At 27.3% G+C, this 25,349-nt stretch overlaps 1 protein-coding gene across 1 annotated transcript in view; it reads left to right on the top strand.

Moving 5' to 3' along the window:
• Window positions 1-672: 672 nt before the first annotated feature.
• Spt6 (transcription elongation factor Spt6) overlaps window positions 673-25,349 on the top strand; it is a 52,821-nt gene continuing 28,144 nt past the window's right edge. Inside the window, exons 1-19 of the mRNA XM_087157842.1 lie at window positions 673-1,109; window positions 5,177-5,294; window positions 6,950-7,060; window positions 7,204-7,277; window positions 8,364-8,480; window positions 10,563-10,635; window positions 12,119-12,200; window positions 12,450-12,543; window positions 13,976-14,068; window positions 15,768-15,854; window positions 16,213-16,425; window positions 16,505-16,594; window positions 16,675-16,817; window positions 19,389-19,878; window positions 19,961-20,053; window positions 21,917-22,021; window positions 22,713-22,856; window positions 24,338-24,471; window positions 24,814-24,931. Coding sequence (XP_087013968.1) covers window positions 5,186-5,294; window positions 6,950-7,060; window positions 7,204-7,277; window positions 8,364-8,480; window positions 10,563-10,635; window positions 12,119-12,200; window positions 12,450-12,543; window positions 13,976-14,068; window positions 15,768-15,854; window positions 16,213-16,425; window positions 16,505-16,594; window positions 16,675-16,817; window positions 19,389-19,878; window positions 19,961-20,053; window positions 21,917-22,021; window positions 22,713-22,856; window positions 24,338-24,471; window positions 24,814-24,931 — 2,370 coding nt within the window. The 5' untranslated portion in view covers window positions 673-1,109; window positions 5,177-5,185. The remainder of the gene's footprint in view (window positions 1,110-5,176; window positions 5,295-6,949; window positions 7,061-7,203; window positions 7,278-8,363; window positions 8,481-10,562; window positions 10,636-12,118; window positions 12,201-12,449; window positions 12,544-13,975; window positions 14,069-15,767; window positions 15,855-16,212; window positions 16,426-16,504; window positions 16,595-16,674; window positions 16,818-19,388; window positions 19,879-19,960; window positions 20,054-21,916; window positions 22,022-22,712; window positions 22,857-24,337; window positions 24,472-24,813; window positions 24,932-25,349) is intronic.

Below are 25,349 nucleotides of genomic sequence, written 5' to 3'. Positions count from 1 at the left end.
CGGTATTGGTCCTCGTTAAACTGTGCTACCGTAAAGTGCTCGACTTCGCGTGCAGGTCGTTGGGCTACCGAAGCGGGGGTGCCATCCCCTCTGCAGAAGATCAAAATTGTGATGGCATGTCTTCGGATCATCCTCAGGGATGTTTCCCAGACCGTCGCCAATAGCCCATTGTGCAGCTCTAATGCGACGTAAATGAACTACAACAACAGCCTCTATGACTTTCCACAAGCTAATGGGGAAAGCTTGTGAAGTGTTGCCATACGTAGGGAGTTCTGCTCTACGCCACCTGCAGCCCATTTCGATCGCCAATACCCATAATTGGCTCAATTATCTCTATTTCAATGTAGACATAGACAATTAAAAATACAAGGAGCATTTTTTACAATTTTTCTTATTTTTTTTATAAAATCACATGGCTGATTAAAATACTTGAATGCATAATAAAATAAGATTTTATTTTTTAATCTTTATTCAATAATTTTAAAATTAGAATGAATTTTAAAATCACGGATTCTGAGATTATTCATTTGATATATCTTACTCTCAACTGCAGTGTGTTACTTTTTTTCGCCTTTGTGTTTCCGTACCATTCCTCGTTTCCAGTTTTTGCTTTATTTTCTTTAATAATGCAATTTGAATTCGCACGAATACTGTGTTTAAAGTACTTTGATCGTCTGAACGCTCCTTCATGTACCACTGGTAGACAGTTCTGCTCTGCGTCAACTGTAGACCATTTCAATTGCCAATTGTAAAAATAGTGGCAGCAACAATTGAAGATGGTAACCCTTTTTCCGTTGCCATCTTCAAAAATCGATCTTCATTTCCTTGAATCTTAGGCTAATATCAATAAATATCAAGCAAGGCTAGTTGACGAAGTCTGGCTATGTTATGTTGATCTTCAAATCATATTTCGTATGTGGATATAAATAAAAAAATATTTAATGGTTGATATTGCAAATTTGCTTATTACATCTTGAGAAACATTATTCCTTATTAGTTATCACCTGATTTACTCTTTTACTTTCTTTTGATTATAAAAACTTCACTGCCACTCTAAAGTTACTATGAAAAACTAGGTTTTAAGTGTTGGCGTTTTACTCAAATTGCTTGTAAGTATCTGTTTTTGATTGTTGCTTGTCAGTATTAATTTTTATTCTCTACTTGATTTTATGTCATCTTTTGTGTTTAATTTTCTCGTGTTGTCTCATTTCCTAGTTCAATAAAATGGATTCTTCCCATGTAATTATATTAAAGGCGTAATTATAAATAAGTATTTAGCATTATATTATCTTTAAAAAATCCAATAAGTAAAAATATGTTAGCCTATCCAATAAGTAAAAATCTGTTAGTCACTTCATTCTGCTATGTATTGAATCCAATTTGTTTATAATTCTTTTATGGGAATTTAATTTGATTCGAAGCACATTTTTCTTGTGGAGATAAGCTTTTTAGGTTTTTTTCTAAATTAATAGAATTAAATGTTCTTGGTATCAGTTCTTGTGTAACTCTAGCAGTGAATAACTACTCAAATACAACTTTGGTAAACAGTTAAAAATTATTTCTCTTTCTGCTTTCATTGAGGGCTTTTTTGGAAAATAATTAGCTACCTTATCAATGAATGATTTTAACAACTTCCAAATAAGTCTAAATTTGAAATATGCTATTAGTGTTAGGATTAGAGCTTTGGATGTATTACTTTGTAAGTTATTACTTGTGAAAACTGCCACTGTTTTAAAATATACTTGATGTTCGAAACTTAAAGTATGGAAAATCTTAAAACATATCTTATTCGTGGTATAATATTAATATTATTAAAATAAAATGGCAGGTTTTATCTAATTCTTCATTAAATTATGAAGAATTTAGATTTTTAGACAAAATATTTATATTCTGTTATTAATAAACAATATTTTATTAAGTCAATGCTGGTACTTTTCTGTTAGCTCGGCTCAAACGAAAATTTATAAAAAACTGTAGTTGATTGTTTTTAGATTTTTAATTCTTCACACTTAAATTTTTTGAGTATTTAACAAAAAAGACATAAATGTAGGTAAAATAAAGAAAAACAAGCAATAGTTTGATAACCTTGTGCCACAATATCTATTTGGTAAAAGGTTTGCTATGAAAAAAGTTGAGAAATTATATTAAGATGCATAATTTTTGTTAATCTACTTACCTAACCTAAAAAGTAAGCAAAAGTATCAAGTGTGCTTATTGATATATATTACAGTACAGAACCCGTTATCCGGAAATCAGAAAACCGGAAAACCAAATAACCGGAACAAAATTCGATAAATTTTCCCACCATTATAAAAAAAAAAATTTTTTTCCTTATGAAATTTTAGGATTTTTCGTTCTTTTTTGAAAGATGTTTACCTTACCATCATTTTGGAAATAATCATTAGTGTATTGCTCCATCGTTTTTTCTTCTTTTTAAGATTATTTCCAAAAAAAAATTTTTTTTAGTTGTGTTTAACAATAAAAAAACGGCTTTTTGCAGCGATTCAGAAAACCGGAAAAATCAGTTATCCGGAATAGCGATGGTCCCGATCGTTCCGGATAATCGGTTCCCTACTGTATAATGAAATATTATAATTATTAATGTAAATGAAGTAATGAACCTTTTTCTTACCTATTTTTAAGTTTTTTTTTTTTAAATATAATAATGAAGCAAAGAAACTCATCCACTTAAGTTTAAATAATAACAAATTCTTGAAATTTTAAGTATTGTGATAAGTTTTTCGGTTGATGAAAAGGATCACCCACGAGTTAGGTTTTTCAACTTTTATTAGTTTTTAAGTTAAAAAAACTATATACTTAGACACTAAGTATAACTATAAAAATCAACTATGTCAATATTGCTTAGTTCAAGTGTCATCAATTTTTAAGTAAATCCGATCTCATCACAAATCTTAAGGTTGTTTATTGTTTTCTCAGCAGTTATTGTTACACTTGTCCATGTAGTTTCGAAAATTTTTATATTTTTAGACCAGTGTTATAACAGCCTGAGATTTTCGAATCAGGGCTTTTATTCAGCCCTTCTAATTTGCTTTATTTGCGCTGATTTAATTGTCAATCTAAGTTATTTTCAATGTTTTTTCTTATTTTAGTTGCTAGTAGTTATTTCCATTATTTTTTTAAAATCTCTTTATTTTTACAATATTATTATAATGCTTGCAATTCAATGTGGGTTTCTTAAGCTGTTAACTGTTTTTGAACTTTGTTTCTAATTTTTTGTAGCTTAAAAAAAAGTTTAAGCTGTTTTAAGATTTGATATTCTTAAAATTTCTTTTAATTCTCTAAATATAAATGCCCTAAATCTTAATATAAACTGAATCCTAATTGAATGTTGAATCATTTTTAAAGCTATAATGCTTTTGTTTTATTTTCAATCATTTAAAAAAAATGTGGAAATAACTAGTAGCAGTATACAATCTCTTTAATTCAAGTATTTAATTTACATGGGTGATGCTTAATAAAATCTTTATCTATTTTTTAATTTTTACATTAGAGTTAATTTATTTTAAAATAATCTTTTGTGTTACTACGTGATGTGATAAAAAACCATCATTTTTTCCTCATTATGAGGATTAAGTGATATTTTTTTAATATGACATATTTATATAATATGATATGACATATTTATAACAAATGACATATTTTTATTTGATTTCAGCAAAACTGCTTTTTGATAAGAAGAGAATATAATTTTTAGAAATATATCAGTTTGGTATTTTTCAGTTTTGAATAAATTTTTGAAAATGAAAACGAATTACGCCAATAAAAAAAGGATTATAATTATTTAAGAGAAATTAATTTCTTGCAAATATGTTGATTGATAGATTGTTATTGAATAATTGATAAAAAAAATTATTGATAAAAAGAATTGTATCTGAAATGCTGATATTTATGTTAAAATTTAACCTCCATCAATGCAAATATTCTCCATCAACATATCTAGGTACTTGAGCATGTGGCCCTTCATTCTAAAAGGGGTTGTACACCCATATTATATCAATTACAATAAAAATATTTTTGTTCTTTTACAAGATAATTTTTTTAATTCACTTTACAAGCAATAATAACCTTTTTCTAAACTTTGAATATAATTATAATCAGAGTGAGTTATTTTCTCGTATTATTTAGATGAAACTCATTTAAATGTGGTAATTGTTAAAAATGTATCTAATGTTCCACTTTAGTACTGCTTATAAATTCCGCCTTTCCATCGCAAATAGTGATTCCTTATTCATCTAAATTAAAAAAGATCCATTAAAGTTTATAAATTAAAATAAAATGAATGATTATAAATACCGGAATGTATTTTCATAGTGTTTTTATTTCATATTATGATTTTTCAGAAATTAAGTTATAAGTCCAAAATAGGACTAGGACACATTTGTAAATCTTTCAGGTGGCCCTCCCAAATCTCTGTACGCCACTGTATTATTTTAAAATTTAGGCTTAATTTAACATTCGCACTTCAAAATTTAAATAGATAAAGCACATTGAAATTACGCTCAAAAATTATTATTTTTGTATTTGATGCTATATTGATTTGTTGTAACTATTAAAAAAAATTATCTTCCCATCACTAAAGGAAGAAAAAAAAGTTAATAATTACAATAGTATTAAGTGAATTACTTGAATGCAATGTTTAATGTTACAAGAACAGATAAAAGTATAGGTAGAGCATTAACTAAAAGTAAATTGTGGATGGACTTTTTATGTGTAAATTTAAACACATGTTTGCTTAATTTTCCCTTCGAAGAAAATATGGTTTGCCAGTGGTAATCATCTGTGGGTTAGATTAAGATTAGTGTGTCTCATTTTTGGTTCAAAAGGAGGAATAAGAGAGGAGAAAAAATTCTTTTTTTTTTAATTTGATCTTAATCATCCTATTTTTGTCCCAGATTTTTTTTTTTTTTAAACTCAACAGGTGCTATGATTATCTTCAGTGCTTTACTCCATGATTTCAGCTATTGGGACAATGCATATCATTTCTTAAAATAGAATAATAAGTATATTAAATTATTTTTAGTTTATATCTGTTCTTTGATTCAGATATGTATTATCCTCAGATTTTTTGCATTATTTTTGCCAGCAAATTCCTACTTTTTTAGACATAATTGTCGATTTCAAAGTTATTTATTTTAATATTTTGCTTGTTTCACAGACCTGAAAAATGGCTGATTTCGTAGTAAGTGAAGCTGAAGAATCTGAAGATGAGGACATCATCAACAGGAAACGTAAATTTCAAGAAGAAGAGGACGATGAAGAGGAAGAAGAAGACGGTTAGACATTTTACTTTTCACTCAATTAGCTTTGCATAATTGTTATCTGTAGTTTTTAAAAATTTATTTTTCTGTTTAATTAATACTTTCAGCTAAAATGCTGTAATGGAAAATTATTTTCTGGTAGATGTTTTTCAGTTGCCATAGTCGCATTTATCATTTTTTTATCACTGAAAACAATTTAAAAAATTTATTGTAATCTATTGTAAAATTTATTGTAAATACAATTTGAATAGAAGAAGATGGTATGACATTTTACTTCTCATTCAATTAGCGTTGTATAATAATTATATGTATCTTTTAAGAACTTATTGTTCTGTTTAATTAATACTTTCAGCTAAAATGCTATGATAGAAATTATTTTCTGGTGGATGTTTTTTAGTTGCCTTAGTCACATTTATAATTTTTTTTATCTCTGAAATATTAACAATTTAAAAAATTAAATGTAATCTTAAAAAATACAATTTGAATACAAGAAGACGATGAAGAAGAAGACGGTTAGACATTTCATTTCTCATTCAATTAGCTTTGTATAATTATCTGTAGTTTTTAAAAACTTATTGCTCTGTTTAATTAATACTGTCAGCTAAAATGCTACAATAGAAAAAAAAATTCTGGTAGATATTATTTTAGTTGCCTTTGTCACATTTATCATACATTTTTTTACCACTGAAATTTTAACAATTTAAAAAATTTATTGTAATCTTAAAAAATAAATTATTTTTTTTCAAATGCTTTTATTTAATTGGGGGAAAATACTAAGCGACATTACTTTTAGAACGTAATCTTTGTTATTGATTTCAATTTTATTCATTTGTTGTTTCTATAGTTTTTTGAGGATTTTTAATATGTTATTCATTTGATTTCTACAATTAAAAGCACTGTATTTGCAAAAATATTTTATTGTATTAAACTGCTATCAATTTATTAGATGTTTGTTTCTAATTTTTTATGCTTTCTAATGTGGATGACGCAGGAATAAATGGTAATTGTCATTTTTTTTTCTTTTAAAATTAAATGGATTTAAATCCCATTTGTACTAACAGACTAGATTCATACTGAGGAAGTGGCTCAGTGGGTTTAGTGAATGTTTTTAAGTGAAACCAGTTTGACAGTATAATATTATATTATAAATGCATTTTTATCCTGAAAATACATAAATACTTGAACTTTTGCTTATTTTTTTAGTTTTTATTGTTAAATGATTGACTGCTGTTTAATTTCATGTAATTAATATTTTATATATACACTTATAGATAAATTTCTCACATAAGATATTGTTACATTAATTTTTTTACTATTACTGTTGACATGGATTTTAACATCTTTTTGCTTTTGAAAATGTGTTTGTGAGACTTAATTTCTCTTATGAACAAATATAAATAAGTTTCTGATTATCTGGTGTGTCATTTAATTGTTTGTAGTAGTAAAATATTTTTGTTCTAGCTCGATATAAATATTACTGAAAGAGTTCATACACCTACCGCTAGGTAACGCTTAGGATTATCTGTTGAGTTATGTATTTACAGCGATTTCAAGTTATAATAGAAAATAATTTATTTACCCTTTTGACAAAAAACTAGTAATTAAAAATTGTTTCTGGTGGGGATTAATTTTTCTTCTTTGTATTTCATATATTTTAATTAAAAATTTAGATGAAGAAAAGCTAAGGGAAGAGATGAAAGATCTAATTAATGATGATGAAGAAGAGGATAAGGAAGATTCCGATGAAGGAGAAATTGTAAGAAAGAAAAAGAAACATCATGGTAAGTTATATTAATATATTTTTTTCAATCTGTCATAATGACATTATTTTGCACTAAAATATTTCAATGTGAAGGAAAACAATTGCAAAGTAATATTTTATTTATTTAATTTGCTTATAAGCATTTTCATCATTTTATTATAGATGATTATGATGATGCTTTAGAAGATGAAGATTATGATTTAATTGAAGAAAATTTAGGGGTTAAAGTACAAAGAGTAAGTTTATTTTATAGTTAACTTCAAAATTTATAATATTGTCTAACTTAATTAGATATTTGTTTATTTCTATACTTATCATTTTTATTAGAGTTTATGCTTATACCTTATGCAAAATTCTCACCTGTCTCTCTCTCTCTTTTTACAATCTAATTTTATAACTAAAAACGACAGTTTATAGTAAAATATTAAAAAATTTAACTATTAAAATATTAAAAAACTATTAAGATAACTATTAAAAACTATTAAAACTGTAAAACTATTAAAACTGTAAAACTATTAAAACTGTAAAACTATTAAAATATTAAAAAATTTAAACAGTGATAAAAGTTTTCTATGCTATTTAACTTTTTAAGCAAGTTCCTCCTATATGGTACTAAAAATGCTATAAAGTTATGGTAATAGTGGAACATTATTTAATAAAAAGAAAACAATTTATATAATGCTCAAGGGGTTAAATATAAAATTAAAGACTGAGAATAATCTATTTATCACGCTTGAGTTCTTTTATAACTAACTCAATATATTGTTATTAGAAATGTTATATTTTCTTTCAAAAAATGCCAATTTTTAAAAGATTTTGTTAACATATATAGTGCTTAAAAATATTTTTTGAGTCCTTAAAAAGTACATAAAAGGTGCTTATTTTTTGTTGAAAAATTTGATTGCCAATTTGCATTTTTGAAACATGCAACGTAGATGTTGCATCTGTAAACATCTAATTTTTTTAAAGTTTGTAATTCTTCACAATTTTTTTAATATCCTTTATATTCATATTTTCTTCAATTTTTTTAATTATTATTATTATTATTTTTTTTTTTTTTTTTTTGGTAATTTTTCTTCTCTTTTCATTAATCTTTAATATTTTCCATGTTTTCTCTGTATTTTTAATTTATTTTATGAGTTCTATATGCTTGTAGCTTATGCACAGTAAATAAAACTTATTAATTTTCTTCGTTTTTTTCCTTTTCTTTTTCTCCTTTTTGTCTTTATTGTGATCTATATGTGTGTGCGTGTAGGTTTATATGGCATTTATATAAAGAAATGTATTCTGGAAACTAATGTATTACTTTTATTGTACATTAGAAAAAAAAGTTTAAACGATTACGAAGAATTGAGGATGAAGAAAGTGATAATGAAGAAGCAGAAGAAGGTGAAGATAGAGAAGCTATCGCTAATGAACTCTTTGATGCAGATGATGGGGTATGTTATTTGTTTTATTATTGTTTTACTTATTTGCTATGTAAATTTGAGATTTTAGAAGATTTCCACAGATTTTTTAATTATTCTAAATTTAGAAAAGTTTAAGCTCTCATTTTTAAACACTATTATGATTGAAACTATTAATACTTCCTTATAAATATTTCCTTAATCCTTAGAACATATTGTGTGTTGCTTAACAGAAATGGCAGCTACACTATTACCAAATGGTCGAACTGCCCACACGGTTTTCAGACTACCCATAAAAATTCCAGCTGCGAAGAACAACTGATTCCTCTATATTTAGATCACAATACAAATAAGAATTTAGTCAAAACTCATTACGTAATTTGGGATGAAGCTTCCATGATTACTGTTATTGCTTTAAGCCTGATAGATATCACTCTCCGAGATTTGTTGAAATCTGATCTTCCATTTGGTGGAAAATGTATTTTATTTTAGGCAAGTTGTACTTATTGTTAATCAAGTTGGAAAAGATCAAGTGTGGTACTGTAAAATCTCTGGGATTGTAGTCGATTGTTAATCATTTCCATCTCACACGGAACATGCAAGTAACAGCACACATTTGTATGTTGGTTATTGTCTATTGGGAGTGGTAAGCTGGATTGTGTGAATGTCTCTAAAATGCTGTGTGGAGGACTTGCTCACTGAAACCTTTGGTTCTCAAGTTAATGCTGATTCAGTTAGAGAAGGTGATTAATGATTAGGTAAATCATTTGAATATCTCTGTTCTGAACAGATTGCCAGGTGACATAGTTGTATGTTACTCTTATGACAAAGCAGCATCTTTGGATGGGGATGACATTGATGATGATACAATTTAGGACGCCATACCAGGGGAGAAACTTTTCGTCGCAAATTCCCTTTCCCCTCCATGACTTAATTTTTTTTTTAATTTTATAAAGAAAAATTTAGTTCAGGCAAGTCTAGAATAAGTCACAAAGTTTCAATTGCCGAGGGAAAAATAATTAAAAAAAAAAATTCCAAATATCAAAATGCAAACAAATTATTGGAAGAAAACTTTTCCATTCCGAAATCCTAAGTTATCTGCTCGTAATTTATTTTTATTTTGATATTTTAAATTTTTTTTTCAGTATTTAAAACTTCATGGCTTGCTTTAAGTTTGTCTGAACTCATTTTTCTTTATTTTAAATTAGTTATGGAGGTGAAACAGAATTTGTGACAAATAGTTTTTCCCTCAGTATGGGGGATCCTCTTGAGATTTCAACCTGAGTATCTTTCAAAAATAAGTGTAACTGGACTACCACTGCATAAATTGTGCTTCAAAGAAGGTTCAATTGTGATGGCAAGAGATTGATTGTAAAAAAATTTTACTAAATCAGTTTTATTTTCTACCATCATGACTGGTGATATTGTGTGCATCCTAAGAATAACCTTAAGCACTATGGTCTGCAGAGAGTTGTTCTTCATCGAACACAATTTCCTGTTTGCTTGGCATTTGTCATGACTAATAATGAATCCCTAGGTCAAACTTTTAGTACAGTTGGTCTTTTCATCAATCAGAATAGCTCCGTTTTTGGTCATGGGCAGTTATGTGTAGCTCTATCCGGATGCCATGCAAAATAGGGTTAGACAGTTAAGATAATAGTTACGCGCAATGATTCTAAAAAAGAGGCAATAAAAAATGTCTATTAAGAAATTTTGTAACTTAAACATTTGTTAAAGTTCATTCATCTTGTATATTATTAGATACTACTTAATGTATTCTTTGAATTATCTTATTATTAGGTTTTTAATTTTGTAAATATGTATATTACTTACTTGCTGTTTTCCAATTTTAGAAGAAATATAATGGAAATATTTGATGTAATTCACACATCATGCTAAGTTCTTAGATACTTGTCTTTGTTAGATTTTTTATTTTTTAAATATGTATCTTACATTTTTCCTATTTAAGCAGAATTTTCAATGTGTAATATTTTGCTCGGATAAATTTAATTGAAATCAGTTTTAAATTTGTTTGCAAAGCATTTGTTTAAATTTGTATTATAAATATAAACTTCAAATTTTGAATTTTAGTTTATTATGTTTTAAAATTTTTAGGAGGGAGAAGAGGATGAGCCCAGAGTTGCAGAAGATACACTTGGTAATTTAGAAGAATCAGGCGAAGAATCTGGTATAATATTTATATTTCTTTTATTTACTCATTTATATAGTATTTCTTTCTTTTATTTATTATTTTAATGAACAAGAAAATGTATCGGAGTTTAAACTAATTTCTGAAATAAAAAAGACAAATCTTGAAAAATAAAGAATAAAAACAAATGACGTGGATTGTGATCAAAATCTACTTGTGGGTTTACTTTCATTTAAAAAAGGCCAAAAAGTTTTTATAAAAACAAACTTAATATTTATGCTAAAACAAACTATATAATAGTGTTTGGGGTATCGCTGTGAAAAGTCGGTGCTCCAGTTGCAAGCTCGGTTAAGGCATCACACACGCCGCTGGTTAGAGAACTGGAGATAGTGAGTTTGATTGTGACTGCAGACAAAACAACTGGCGTGTATGCTGAGCAAGGTGCAAATTAACTTTGTTGTGGTTGGATGTCCTCTTGTTGGTTGTGGTGTGGAAATTTCGAGAAAGGGGAGCACCATCTCAAGCAATGTCCATGTTGTCTGACCATGGTCAAAATTATGTGGTATTCTTAATATGGCCATTAAAAACATAGAACCCTAAAAAGGATATAAGCTTGGTAATGCGCGCATGTTATTTTGCTGCTGGGGCTGTAGGGTAGGCGCTAAAAATATTCTTATACACAAGTTAATTAGACTGTTCAAGCTTCATCTTTGTATAGTGCACAGTGCTAAAAAAAAGTTGACCAAGGGGTTACATAAAATATGCTAATTAATTAGTGGTAACTAAATATTGAGTTAAAAAATCAGACACAAAAACCTACTTTCTCTGAGTAAACTTTTTTTCTTTACTTATGTCGATTCCTTACCTTCAAAATATGGGGGTAGCCAAAATTTTGAAAAAGTTAGATTTTAAATTGGGAAGCTATGAAGTTATTTATATTTGGCAATAGTCCCAAAAAAGGACCAAACAATATTGTCACCTTATGTAGAGTAAGTTAAGATAACTGAAGACTAACTATGTGATTGAGAGGAAAAATCATACCCAGTTAATCTCCATTGCTAAGCAACTAAGTTGAGGCAATAAAAAATGGTAAAATAAAAAAGCAAGTTTTTTTCATTTGATGTTTTGTGATAGCTATGAAAGGCTTATTTATTATTAGTTAATTGAAAAATACTTCAAAGCTTCTGTGCAACAGATCTCTTTCAGACTGATTTCTTTTTAATTTGTGTTTTTTATATAGTTATAATTTCATTTACTGAAGATTTCATATATAGTAGGACTAGTCATTTTTACACCTTTGATTGAGGTTTTTTGGCAAGAAAATTTAAGTTTGAAAGACAAAAAAAGGGTTTGAAAGAGATTCACATTCACAAGGTTTTTTTAAAAATATAATTAACGATATTCAAGTATTATTAGTATCAAGTATTATTGGTATTCTTAGAACCTATTTTGTTTTATTTATATATTGTTTTGTAATGTTTTTCATTACTGATTTTTGAAACGTTATTAATATTATTTGTAGATGAGTCAGATTTTATTGTTGATGATGATGGGCAGCCAATTTCAAAGGGGAAGAAAAAAAGGCACATTAAATATAATGATGCGTAAGTATATTAATAAAAAGTTTTAGTAAAAATATCTTGCTGAGTTGCTTTTTTACTGGGAAAAGAGTTCTTTTGTGCAATCAATTTCCTTAAGTTCTAGAACTTGTTTATATAATTTGTTTGCTGCAAAATATCAATTAATTCACTGTGTTTAAAAAAATCCTTCAGCGATTTTTTTTTAACTGAATTTTTAATTCAGTTAAACTGAATTCTGCAAAAATGTAGTTAAACTATTACTTTACTTTCTAGGGCCTTACAAGAAGCGCAAGAAATTTTTGGTGTTGATTTTGATTATGCCGATTTTGCTCAGGAAGGAGATGAATATGATGAGGATGATGAAGATGTAAGAATTTTCATCCATATTTATTTTGTTTATTGTACTCTGCACACTTACTCTTACTAATGAAAATTTATTGTTTTAAGTAATTTTATTATGTTTAAGCTCTTATGCCACAGTAAGATCTTTATAACGCAAACTTTGAAACACGAAGTGAGCATTTTATTAGAGTTTGTGATATTCGGAATATTTTGCATATCTTAAAACTTGCCTACTAAACATCACTAATATTAATCAGGAACAGATCAATCTTAAAATGCTTGAAATTAAGTTTTAAAAACGAATTACGTAAAAAAACACATATAGGCACTTAGATATATATCATTAACAGAACAAAGGTGAAATTTCTTACAACATTATAACTAATAATAAACAAGCAAAAAAAGCTTAACTTTTGAAATTGTAACCTGTTAGCAAATAATTAAACTAATAATGCAAAAAATTTTTGCTGAGATACAGAAATTTCTTAACTGCAATTTTCATTGTTTAATTCTACAAAGTTACTGTGGTTTATGGTGAATTTTTGAATATGGAATTGCATTTTGTACGTCTTCTATTATACAACTATTCAAAAGCTTTTTTAAGCCATTCAGCCAAAGTTGGGTTTTTGCTGTCTAAAACTTGTTTTTGACATGTCACATTAAATATCTGTCAAACAATATCAAAAACTGTTAAAAAATTGAATCAAGTTTCTTTTTGACATTGGGATGTTTTATTCAACATTAAATTATGCACAAAACTTGCATTATATACTACTAAATTATGATTAATATTATATATTATTTATGAAATGTGTTACCAAAATTATTGAAACTATAAATTGATTTTTCTAAAATAATACTTTAAAACAAATATACTTTACTATATTATAACTGTGCAGTTTATATTACAAGTAGGTAATAATTATGAGATGTTAATTATTATCAATCTAAATATTGCTTTTAATTCTTTTATGCCACAATTTTAGCAGGTTTTATAGATTAAATCAAACTGAAATTATCGTCAATAATTGTCTGTTCTCAACTCATAATTTTTTTTCTTCTTCTTGATTCTTAATATTCGTTATGTGCAGTGCAGCACAATTGCTGAATGTGTCTGATCATGCGAGCGAGGTTTTGAGAGAAATTCAGACAGCAATAGGAAAATTTTTTGTCTAAATTTTTTTTTATAGCTTAGTAAAATTTTTCCTTGTTAAAAAACATTGTATATCAATTTGTGCACTTATTAGTCAGAATTCCTTAAATTTCGGCGTAGGATCCTAAATTTAATCTAATAAATTATTACTATTTCAATATATTTTGATTTTTATAACATATTCTTTCTGCAATAAATCTGTGTAGCTAAATTTTATTTATTCTAAGTCTAAAAAAAAATATATATATATATTTAAAAGTGTACTTTTAGAGAATTCATTTTGAAGCTAATATTTTAATTTTAGTATGAAGAAGAGGAAGAAGACGAAGATGGGGAGACTCGACCCAAGCAGAAGAAAACAGCTCGCAAACAGACTACCAAAAAAACTATATATGATGTAAGAATTTTATTTAAATTTTGATCTTTTTTTTTATTTTTAAGAAAATAGGAACTTTTTAGTCATTGAATTTGGAAGATAATTGGCTAAATAACTTAAACTTATATTTACAATTTTAAATTTTATTTATTATTTGCCTTTAGTTGTATGTTTATCATAACTATATGTTATGACAGAGTGTATTGCAATAAGGAAAATCCGTAAAACTGAGAAATTTATAGGAATTAATTGATTCTAGAAATATCAGGGAATATTTTAAAAATTTTAGTAAGTCAAGTAAAAGTTTTAAACCTACAAGCAACCTTCAAAAGTTTCAATCACTTTAGCGACATTTCACTGAGAATGACACAAACAAGTTTTCCTCCAGATTTCTTCCCAGTGGTCCTGAATTATCCAATTGCTTTTTCAGTTGTAATTAATCGTTCTTTCCCTATGATTTTTGAAATTCCGATATAATTAATAAATTATCACAACATGAGAATTTGGGCTATCACTTTTGAAGGGTTCAATTCGTGGTGCTTATTTTTTATTCAACGTTATTAAGAAAAGCGAATTTCGAATTTGAGGTATCACTTTTTTAAGCATTTAATTCGTGACAATTCCATCGTATATTCATGTTGCTATATAATATATTTTCAGCAGTTATTTATCATTTTTTTCTGCCCTTTTCCCTAAGTTCAAATTATGCTATTTTATTATGAAGTTCAAATTTGAGTTTTTACTTCATGTCACTATTGGCAGTGTTTTCACTACAGCGCGAGAACGCGAGAATCTCGCATATTTTTTTCTTTTCTCGCATTAAAAAATGATTACCGCGAGAAAATCGCGCATTCTATAAATCAATTTCGAAATTCGTGAATTTCTTGCATTTTGGAAAAAGCTTCGAATTATGCCATTTAGAAAGAAAATCCGTTTCACTTTTCTTCCTAGATCTTTCATTATTTTCATCATCTGCCCCATTATCTAGCTTCCCTATTTACCAGTATTGTTTAGAACCTTTTCGAACAACAGAACACAACCACGGAATCCCTTTCAGAGCACATTTTCACGTGTTCACCATAGGTAAGGTTTCTTCATGTAAGACGTTCAAACTTTTTATGCACTTATGTAAGATGGACAAATACCTTGTAAAGGCAAAATCTTCTATGATGATGCACCAAAAATATTCAATGCTTTAAAAAATAGAAGACGTTAAAAATTTATTATAATTAAAAAAATAATTTTTTAAAAGAGTTTTTGTGTTTTTTTAGTTTTTAGAAATCTCACTTAACTTTTTGAGAAAGGGTGAGAAATTCTCACCCATTTTTTTTCTATGATGAAAACACTGCTATTGGTATTCGATTTGAGACAATTTTACCTTTTTGCATAAAAACATTGGTTAAAATAAAATTAACGTAAAATATTTCTCTTTTAAGTTCGTTGATATCTCTGTTTTAAGTGATTTATTTTTTAAAATCTTCCTAAATCATCCCAATTTTCAGTAAATTCGAAAAGAACTTTGGTAAATGTTTTCTTCGTCTTAACTAGGTTTGATTGAATATATATGAAGGTTAAAGCCTATTATCTCATCATAAATATTAAATATGATTTAATGAATTCTTTTTTTTAAATATTCTTTTATTATTATAAATGAAATTTTAAGTGATTTTAAAATCATGCTAAGTTAAATAAAAAGTAAATAGAATTTTTATTAATTTAGATATTTGAACCAGTGGAACTGGAGAGAAGTCATATGACAGATCTTGACAAAGAGATTAAAGCTGTTGATATACCAGAAAGATTCCAGGTATTTTCCAGGCTATTTCTATAGTTTGTCTAAAGTAGGAACTTCCCTAGCCATTCGTCTGGACCTGTGGCGGTGACTATGGTAACAAGGTATGGCGGTGACTATGGTAGCAACTATTTCAAGGAATCGTTAAGGACAGATTATGGCTCCGGTCGGCGAGAGAAAAGAAATCGATTCCTTCCGCCTATTTTGTTAACCCTAGAGTGAAGAGAAGTTATGGGCCCTGAAATGCGTTATTCTTGTTTCCACAGCAGCAGATGGCCTCAGACTTTGTGGCGTGGGAAGTTCTTACTGTATACAAACAACAATGAAATCTATGTAAAAGTGTTTTCTCTTAATTCAACTTTCTATCACTTAGTTGCGAGCAGTACCTGTAACGGAAGCTGAAGATGATGAAATCGAGGAGGAAGCCGAATGGATCTATAAGCAAGCCTTCAGCATTCCTACCATATCACTTCAAGAGGGGGAGCATGCTGGAACTGGTCACCAACCTATTGCCGGCCGTAAAAATCCCAGCGCTGTGGGAAAGATAAGAGAAGCTTTAAAATTTATCCGTAACAATAAGTTTGAGGTTGTTGTAATCCATTTATTTTTCTTCAAATACTTTAAATTATTATGTGAGACCTATAATGTTTTTTCTTTCTTTATAGGTTCCTTTTATTGCATTTTATAGAAAAGAATATGTAGAGCCAGATTTAAATATTAATGATTTATGGACTGTATATAAATGGGATGAAAAGGTATATCTTTAAAAAATCCATTAGCATTTTTATTTTTAACTGTCTGTTAATTGAAATTATTTATTTATTTATTTTTTCAGTGGTATCAATTAAGAACAAGGAAGAATAATTTGAGTAAATTGTTTGAAAAAATGCAACAGTATCAATGTGATACCATTATGGCTGATCCAGACAAACCTCTTGAAGAGGGAATTCGAGCACTTGAAGTCACTGATATTATAAGGTTTGTGGTTTATATCACATGAAATATCATTTTTCTATTGTTTTAATGCTCTGATCAGTAAAAAAAAAAAATTTTTAAATCATTAAAAAGGAAATATAATTATTCATAATTATTTAAAAAGTAAAGAAGCATAACTTAATACTGGTTTTGCCTTTTAGCGTTAATATTAAAAATTAAAGTATTTTTTTAAAAACTTTTTTGTAATAATCCATGAATTTGTTTGGGAAAATTATATTGACTATAAACAAAAAATAGCAATCATGTGTATTAAAATTTAAGGTTTAAAAAAATATTTTTAATAAGTATTAAATGTCCTGTATCTTTCATTGATAATTCATATATTTTTCTGTACATTTGCAGATAGGATTTTAAATTTTTTCTTTTTTGAAATTGATGGATCACTCGTTTTTAGTTCAATTTTTAGATATATCGTGTTTTCTTTTTGGTTAGATTTTTTCTTTTTTGCTTTCTGTCTACTCTCATCCCTGTAATATAATAGGTAAGCTTATCATAAATTTTTTTAATGAATTGAAAAATAAGCTCTTGGACTATAAAAATAAATGGTCTGGAATAGTAATAAATTATAATCATGGGTACAAATTATTCAGAACCATACAACTTATTTTGTTATCATTATAATATATTACAATTTATTTTATTTACAGAATAACTGAAAAATGTTAATTATAAGTAAAAGTATTTGCAATACCTTGTGTGCGGCAATGTAAGTTCACTAATAGGTCACTAATATTCCTTTAAGAAGGCATTTACATTTGACAATGTAGAAATTGATTTCAAAAAAATCATATTATCATGTCTACAATTGTCATAAAATCATATCTAAAGATTGTCAATCCATGTTTTAATTTTTGCTCTGAAAAAAAAAATTTTTTTTTTCATTACCAGCAGTTAATTCAAAGTAATTTGAAAAAAAAAAACTTTTAATTTGATTAATAAACTTGTTTTTATTCAAATTATGTAAACTAAAAATTAAATTAATTGTAAAATTATGTAAAAAATTTTTTTTATCTGATAATTATATGAAAGAATGAAATACATCTCTGAGTGGCATTAGTTTTAAAGCTTCATTTCAGTAAAAATTATTGAATATATTGAAAATTATAGGATTGCGTGAATTAATGTGTTTTGAAATTTTTTTATACTGTCTATTTATGTAGAAGCGTAAAATTTTCAGATTAATTCCAATCTTATATCTTAGTTCTCCTATGAGTGAAAAGTGTTTCTGTCTTACTTATATTTACTCTTATTTTTCATCCTGTCATACAATAAATTCTACTATAAGCAGAGAAAATGAAAGAAATCTTCCTCAATAGTGGTTTTGCAATTTATTCTTTACTTTAAAAGGAGTAATGGTAAATAGCATTGAAATGGAAATGTATTTTATTCAACACTGAGATAGAATGAAAAACAGAAAGTATGATTAGAAATTGAATTATTTAAAATAAATTGTAATTTACACTGCTAAATGTATTTTTGTCATCATTAACATACAGCATTCTTACCAAATTATATTCTAAATATGTCATGGAACAAAAATAAAAGATTACAAAAAACTCATAAATTTAATTAAAAATTCTGAAAAAAATAAATTCATTATTATAACTATTAGCAGATTTCTCCCTAGAAATAAAAAAGAGCACTCACTTAACACCGTAAAAATTTATCTATAATTATGTAAGAATTGAATTTGATCCTTAACAGTTTTTAAATTACCCTCTTATATTATTATATATGTGCATTTCAAAAAGTAGTTCTCACACATTATCAAAACAAGAGAAAAATTTAGAGTTTTTAAAAAATAGTTAAAGACACGCTAAAAGACAATCTATGAGCATAAATTTGTTTTTTAAAAAAGAGTAAAAAAAATTTTGATTGATAAACCTGCTTTTTTTTTTTTTTTTTTAAATGAAGCCTAGTTATTTGAAAGCTTTTTTCTAAAATTTAAACTAAAATTTATGCAGAAATGAATTGAAGAAATAAAATTGCATTTTTTTAAAAAAAATATTTATGTAAAAAATAATTTTAGAATTTAAAATCACTTTAAAAATTTATTAATATACTTCCTAAAAAAAAAGGAAATTTATAAATATTAAACCAGTTGAGTATAATCCTTAAAAAAAAAAAATTGTAATAGTAATTAGAAATAAACCTATAAACAAAGGTAATTTTACTAGTGTGTAATTATTATTTAAAACAGTGTTATTTAAATTGAATATGAGTAAAAAGGTAGTATTTTTTATGGATGGTGGTTTATTTTTTCAAAAAGAGTAAAGAAGGTGCATTTATAGGGACCAAAGGGCAGATAAAGCGAGTCACCGCTCTAAAAACGCTTATGGAGAACATTGCAGTAGTTAAGCTTTTTGCTGTATTGTAGCACTAAAACCATTTGAGCCAGTGTTGCCATTTTACTGCCCATTAAAAAAAAATCTCTCTTGCCTTTTTATATGCTGTAATATTTGAGTAGAATCTCTTTATGTATTTCTCTGTGGTGTAGCTATTTAGTTTGAAAGTAAATCTCCCTCGAGTGCAAAATTTTATTTTTTCGTTTAGATTGAAAAAGGCACAAAGCATGGAGGAAATCCAGGATTGTTATTCTCACTTCATGCTGTATTATGGTCATGACATACCAGCCATGAAAGAACACATGAGAAAGAAGCAGCAAAAAGAAATGGAAAATGGCGAAGAATTAGAGGAAGATACGAAAATCAAGCATGTTCCTCACACTGATGCTTATACTGTGTGCAAACTTTCTGGAATCGATGGTCTTGCTAAGAAATTTGGTCTGACACCTGAGCAGTTTGGGGAAAACTTACGTGACAATTATCAAAGGCATGAGGTTGATCAGTATCCTGTTGAACCTAAAGAAGTAGCATCAGATTATGTTTGCAAGCGTTTCCCCACTGCCGACGAGTGTTTGACTGTTGCAAAATTTATGGTGGCTACTCAAATAGCAAGAGAACCAGCAGTTCGAAAATGCGTGAGACAAATTTTTTTCGAAAGATCGAAAATAACTGTGAGGCCCACTCAGAAAGGAATCAAAGTATGAGCAATTTTAATATCTAGAAAAAAAAGTTTTTGTTTTTTATTTTGTAATTCATTTATTTTCTTGTTATTTATTCTAGGAAATAGATGAAAACCATCCATGCTATAGTATGAAGTATTTAACCAAATCTGTTAAAGATTTACGTGGAGAGCAGTTTTTAAAATTAAGCATGGTAAGAAGAAATTGTTTCTGTTTTGATAAGAAGACGTTTGTGTCTCAATTGTTGTTCATTTATTCTCGTCTTTCCCCTCTTCTATATTTATCAATAGATTTCTCCCAATAAGATTAACAAATGTTTTATTAAATAAAAAGAAATTTATTGGTCAAGCATCATTTAATTAACTGTAAAATTTTTAATATAAAATTAATGTCACTAATACAATATTTAAACAAAAATGAAAAAGTAAGCAGAAAAGTTTAACTTTTTTTTGTGGAATGAATCAAGACATATTTTCTCCTCTTTCTTCATTTGATATGAAGAATTACCAATGTAGTATCCAATTGCTGAAACTCGATCCATATTTTTGCATCATTTCTTGTATGTATTTTTTTGTTTTAATGGTTCTCTCGCAAATACTGTTCTTGTAATGTTAATAATACCCATTTAGATTGTTTTTGAAATCAACAAACTCTCCTTCTATTGTGGGTTATCTATCATAGAATTGTATCTAAGAAATTCCACCAATGTTAAAAAAAAAACATTGAAGGTATTTCCAATTGAGAAGCGCACGGTAATTCCCGATACTAATGATGAAGAAGAAAATGAAGGAAAAACTTTCAAAACATCACTTTTGATGGTTATGCAACAGTTGATGAAAATTTTGAAGCAGCTGGTGTTGGTTCAAGAGATGGTTGCAGAAATTGGAGAAGTGCAGAATGATAGCAATCAAAACAGAAACGAAACCATTTGTCGCAACATTTGTGAAGAGCTTAAATGGGTTTCATATGCATAGCTGTCATCAACTCTACTGAATTTTGCCAATTTCTCCAGATCTACTGGTTTAATTAAAATTCCCTAAAATTGAGTAAATACCCCCAAAAAATCCCTATTGAAATAGAATTTTTGAACGGATTATTGCTTGCTTGCTAGAATATTTAAATAAGTATTACTAATACATAATGAAGCGAACCTCATTTATAGAAAGAAATTAATTCATTACATTTTTTGTTCTAAAATGTTCAGTTTATTTTTATTCAGAACTCTCTATTTAAATTAACTAAAAAAATCTTTTAACTATCTTTGATGAATTAAGTAACTATTAATATTCAAAATTATTAGTAAATATAATACATAACATTTATGTTTGATGTCAATCATAACTGGAAAATATTGCAGTATTTCTATTTTAGTGATTACAAAAATCCCTTGAATTCCCTAGAATATTTAGTACATTATACAGCAATTATCATAAAATTTATGTTACTTCGTAAAATCTACTGGATTTTTTTTCCCTATCCATATTGGTAGCTATGCATATTACAATCGATAAATGTATGTTTTTTTTTTTTTATTATTATTTTGAAATTTAAATTTGTTTAATATTGATTTTTGAAAGCATCTTTAATAGCTATCTGTTCATATGGTAATATAGTGATAAGTAGCGAGTAAAATTTTGAATTGCAGTATTGCATATCTCCACTTCTTCAGCATTCTTCCATATCTTAAATTAGGAATATTTTGTTTAATGTTTAATATAAAGTTTAATATTTGACCTATTAAATAAATAAATAGGTTTTCCTAGTGAAATTTTTTTAATTTTTTTTTTAAAAGTTGGTCTTTTAGACTGCTTTTTTTTAGTATGTCTACTTAAAACTACCTCTTCTCTTGTTACCTTACGAAAAACTGCAAAAAAATAAATAAATTATTCCGAGTTTACTGAAGGCATCCCACCGCTTTTTTATAAATGTTTGTACAATTCAAAATTTCAATATACTGTGTTTTTCTACATATCATGTGTTTTGTGTTTTTCTATATAAATTGTCTAATTGCTTAGATAAATTTTGAACATGACAGTAATGTTTCAAAAATTTATAGGCTGAAAGAAGTGAAGAGGTTAAAATTACCATAGCTATGCAACACCAAGGAGGCAAAGATAGTCGGCATGTTTATTTAGAGGAAATTAAGCAGCTATATGAGCGAGTAAGTCTCATTAAAATGATATATATTTAAATTGTTTAACTTATGCTATATACAACTCATACATCAAATAGTGTGGAAGCTTTTTATTTAATAAAAAGTTATTGTGATAATTTAAATTTATAAAGCATAAGATTGTTTCAATGATACAAAAGAAATAACCAAAAGGAAAGAGGCTGGCTGCATTTTAGATTGTGATGTTTCAATTTAGTTTTTATGGGTATTCATACTCATGTTCTTTTTTTTTTATTTATTTGCTACTATTATCACTATTAAAATTAAAAGTGCAATTTGTAATAATATTTATATGAATTAAAATATTCAATTCTAACATGAGATGATTAAACTAACTTTCCAATGAAGCACATTTTTCATAACATAACTCATGAAAAGAAATCGTTTTTAGGCTTTTTGTAAAATAATTTGTACATTTTCGTTTAGATTGTTATTTTACGGATTCATAAATCCCTTGTCAATGGTTTATCTTTTTTTTAATTTTTTATGTATGATTAATGAAAATTAAAAAAATGATGGATCCGTATTAACAATTTAATAATCAAAGAATTTCTAAAGTCCACAATTCACTGTTTCAAAGAAATGTTTTGTCTTGTACGTTTTAGTCTAGTTGTTTTATCTTAGAAAATCAGTTTTTCTTGTAATCTTGTTAGAAATATTGCAATTCAATTTATTATAGGATGAATACAGTAAAAATGTTCTGGACTGGAATGTTCAAAGACATCAAGCATTGGATCTTGCTTTAACAAAAATGCTGTATCCCTCCTTTGAAAAAGAACTCAGGCTGCGTTTATTAAATGAAGCTAAAGAGGGTGTTATCAAGGTATGGAACTGTAAAATGTTTAATCATAATTTTTTTTAATCCATAATAATATTTTTGAAGTTTCAATTTAATACTTTTTCTGAAATATGATGGCTTCTATCACAAACTTTTAATTTCAGCAAGAAATATGTAATGTTCTGCACATATCTGTTCTGATTTTGTCGAAAGAGTCGCATTTTGACAGAACAGAAACTCTGCTTTTTCAAACACATTTTGCATTTTTCCTTTTTTTAAAATTTTATAATTTTTTTAAGAAAGAAAAAGAAATTTTTTTTCTTCTGCAGAATAATTTTTTAGGAGAAATATATTCTAATAAAAATTACAATAAAGGTTTGTTTAAAAAGCGATAGAAATCTGCTACTGTAATAAAAAGCGGATAACCCCCAAGCTTCAGATGAACGAATTACGTAAGACAGAGTATGAGGGGGAAAAAAAGAAGCAAAATTTTCTCCGCTTTTTGTCAAATCTTTTTCCATCATGCTGATCTTTTAGAGTCGTTAACACTGGACCTTAATTTCATTGGACTTATTTACAATAACTATATTCAACATAATTTAATACAGCAAATCTACTGTAAGCAGGGCCTAAACTAATTTTGGGTAATTTGTTGCTCATAGAAAGTCACCCTTTCTTATTATAAGTTAAGCTTCTATTCTTAATTCTCCCAATGTGTAATCCATTCTTTAAATAAATCATTCGCGTATTTTCTTATCATACATAGGATATGACAAAACACTTTTGCATTATTATCTGAATTGGAGTTAAATACCTTAAAAGTACTTAATGAACTATATGTATAATAAGCAGGGTTGCCGCTGTACAGGGAGAACAGGAAAATACAGGGAGTTTAAAAATCACCTAAAATAACAAGGAAAATGCAGGGAAACTAAGAAATTACAGGGAATTTTGTTTCTTATTTTCATCTTTTAAAAAAAAATGGTAACCACTCAAAGTGCAATCTGGGATATTTAAAGATGATCTTTCAGCTATATTAAACTATTTCATTTACAATAGCATTATTTGTATTAAGTATGCTCAGCAGTTCCTTTTTTCTCTAAGTTTTTTCGGCAATTATAACTAGTGTAGATAGCATAATAACAGCTCGTACAAGAGCATAGTGATTGTATTTTTCCTCTTAATATATTGTGTATAATATGTACAGGGAACACACAAGGAATTTTTTTTTCGAGATTTGAGTGGCAACCCTGATAAGTCTTTAAGTTCTACTAGACATGCACTCGTTATAAGCATTTCATGTTCTAATACAATCCCAGAGAGAAATTTTAAAATGGAGGTCAACCCCTCAAACATTGAGCATCTGTATTGCACATCACTTTTTCATAGCTAGTTTTTTTTTTATGCAGTAAAGACTGCAGCTTATAGCTCGGAAAAAGACTGCATTAGTTTGGTGAACATTAAAAGAAAATTATTTTTGGTAAATTTTACTTCAAAATTGCCAGCTACATAAGTTTTTGTCTTAGGCTTGCTGTCGAAAGTTATACAACTGGTTGAAAGTTGCTCCTTACCAAGTAGATCCCCAGGTAGAGGATGAAGATGATTTTGACACCAGAGAAGGAGTGAGAGTGCTTTCCATTGCTTATCAAGGAAATGCAAAGTAAGTTTCTCTCTCTCTATTTTTTTTTTAAAAGATTGCATAAAAAGATATAACAATAATATTTTTTTTAAATAGCAATTATATATTCTTTAAATTATTGCAACAATGAATTAAGTGATAGAAATATCATTACCTAGTTTTTAGAAATTATTTCTATCACTTGTAATGATGGGAACTTTTTAGTCTAAAATTTTAAATCTAGTGTTGTATTTATTTTTATTTAGATTGTACATTGTTTGTATATTGTATTTAGATTGTACATTGTTTGTTTAGGTGTTCAAAAAAATAATTTTTTTCTGAGAAATTTTCTTTTGCCTTAAATGTCTAAATATATACTTATAGCAATGTACCAGCTTTCTGTGCGATGGTTGATGGAGACGGAGAAGTTATGGAATTTCTGCGCCTTAAATATTTATTGAACAGGAGAAATTCCCGCAGAGAAGATGACCGTATAAAAAAGGTGTGCTATTATGTATTTGAAATTGCAAGTAAAATTGTGCAATATGAACCTCCCAGTGATTCCATTGGATTTTACCAAATATGGGTTCAATTTTCTGATTTCCTTTTTTTTTTTACCAAAAGCACAGTCTAATTAAAAGCAGTATCCTTGTTTATAAGATACACATAATGAGTGAATATTTTTTGTTTTTATTTTTAAAATATCTTATTATTGCTAAAAATTTAAAGTTTAAAATCTTCTTCATAGAATACAAGTTTAACTATGAAATAAAATAAATTAGATTCTTTAAGCGATGTTTTAAAAATTAAAACATAGAGGAAGTCTCCGAGACATAAGGGAAAGAAAGATAGATATTCTATAACGTTGATCGTTCGATAAGTCTTTACCTCTTTAGTCATCTAATTAATATGCACTAAAT

This window comes from Parasteatoda tepidariorum, chromosome 2 (genome assembly GCF_982258835.1).
Source record: "Parasteatoda tepidariorum strain Cologne lab strain chromosome 2, Ptep-v5.0, whole genome shotgun sequence".
NCBI classification, from domain to species: domain Eukaryota; kingdom Metazoa; phylum Arthropoda; class Arachnida; order Araneae; family Theridiidae; genus Parasteatoda; species Parasteatoda tepidariorum.
Note: the sequence above shows the minus strand (reverse complement) of the source record. Positions and strands in the feature narration are given on the sequence as shown.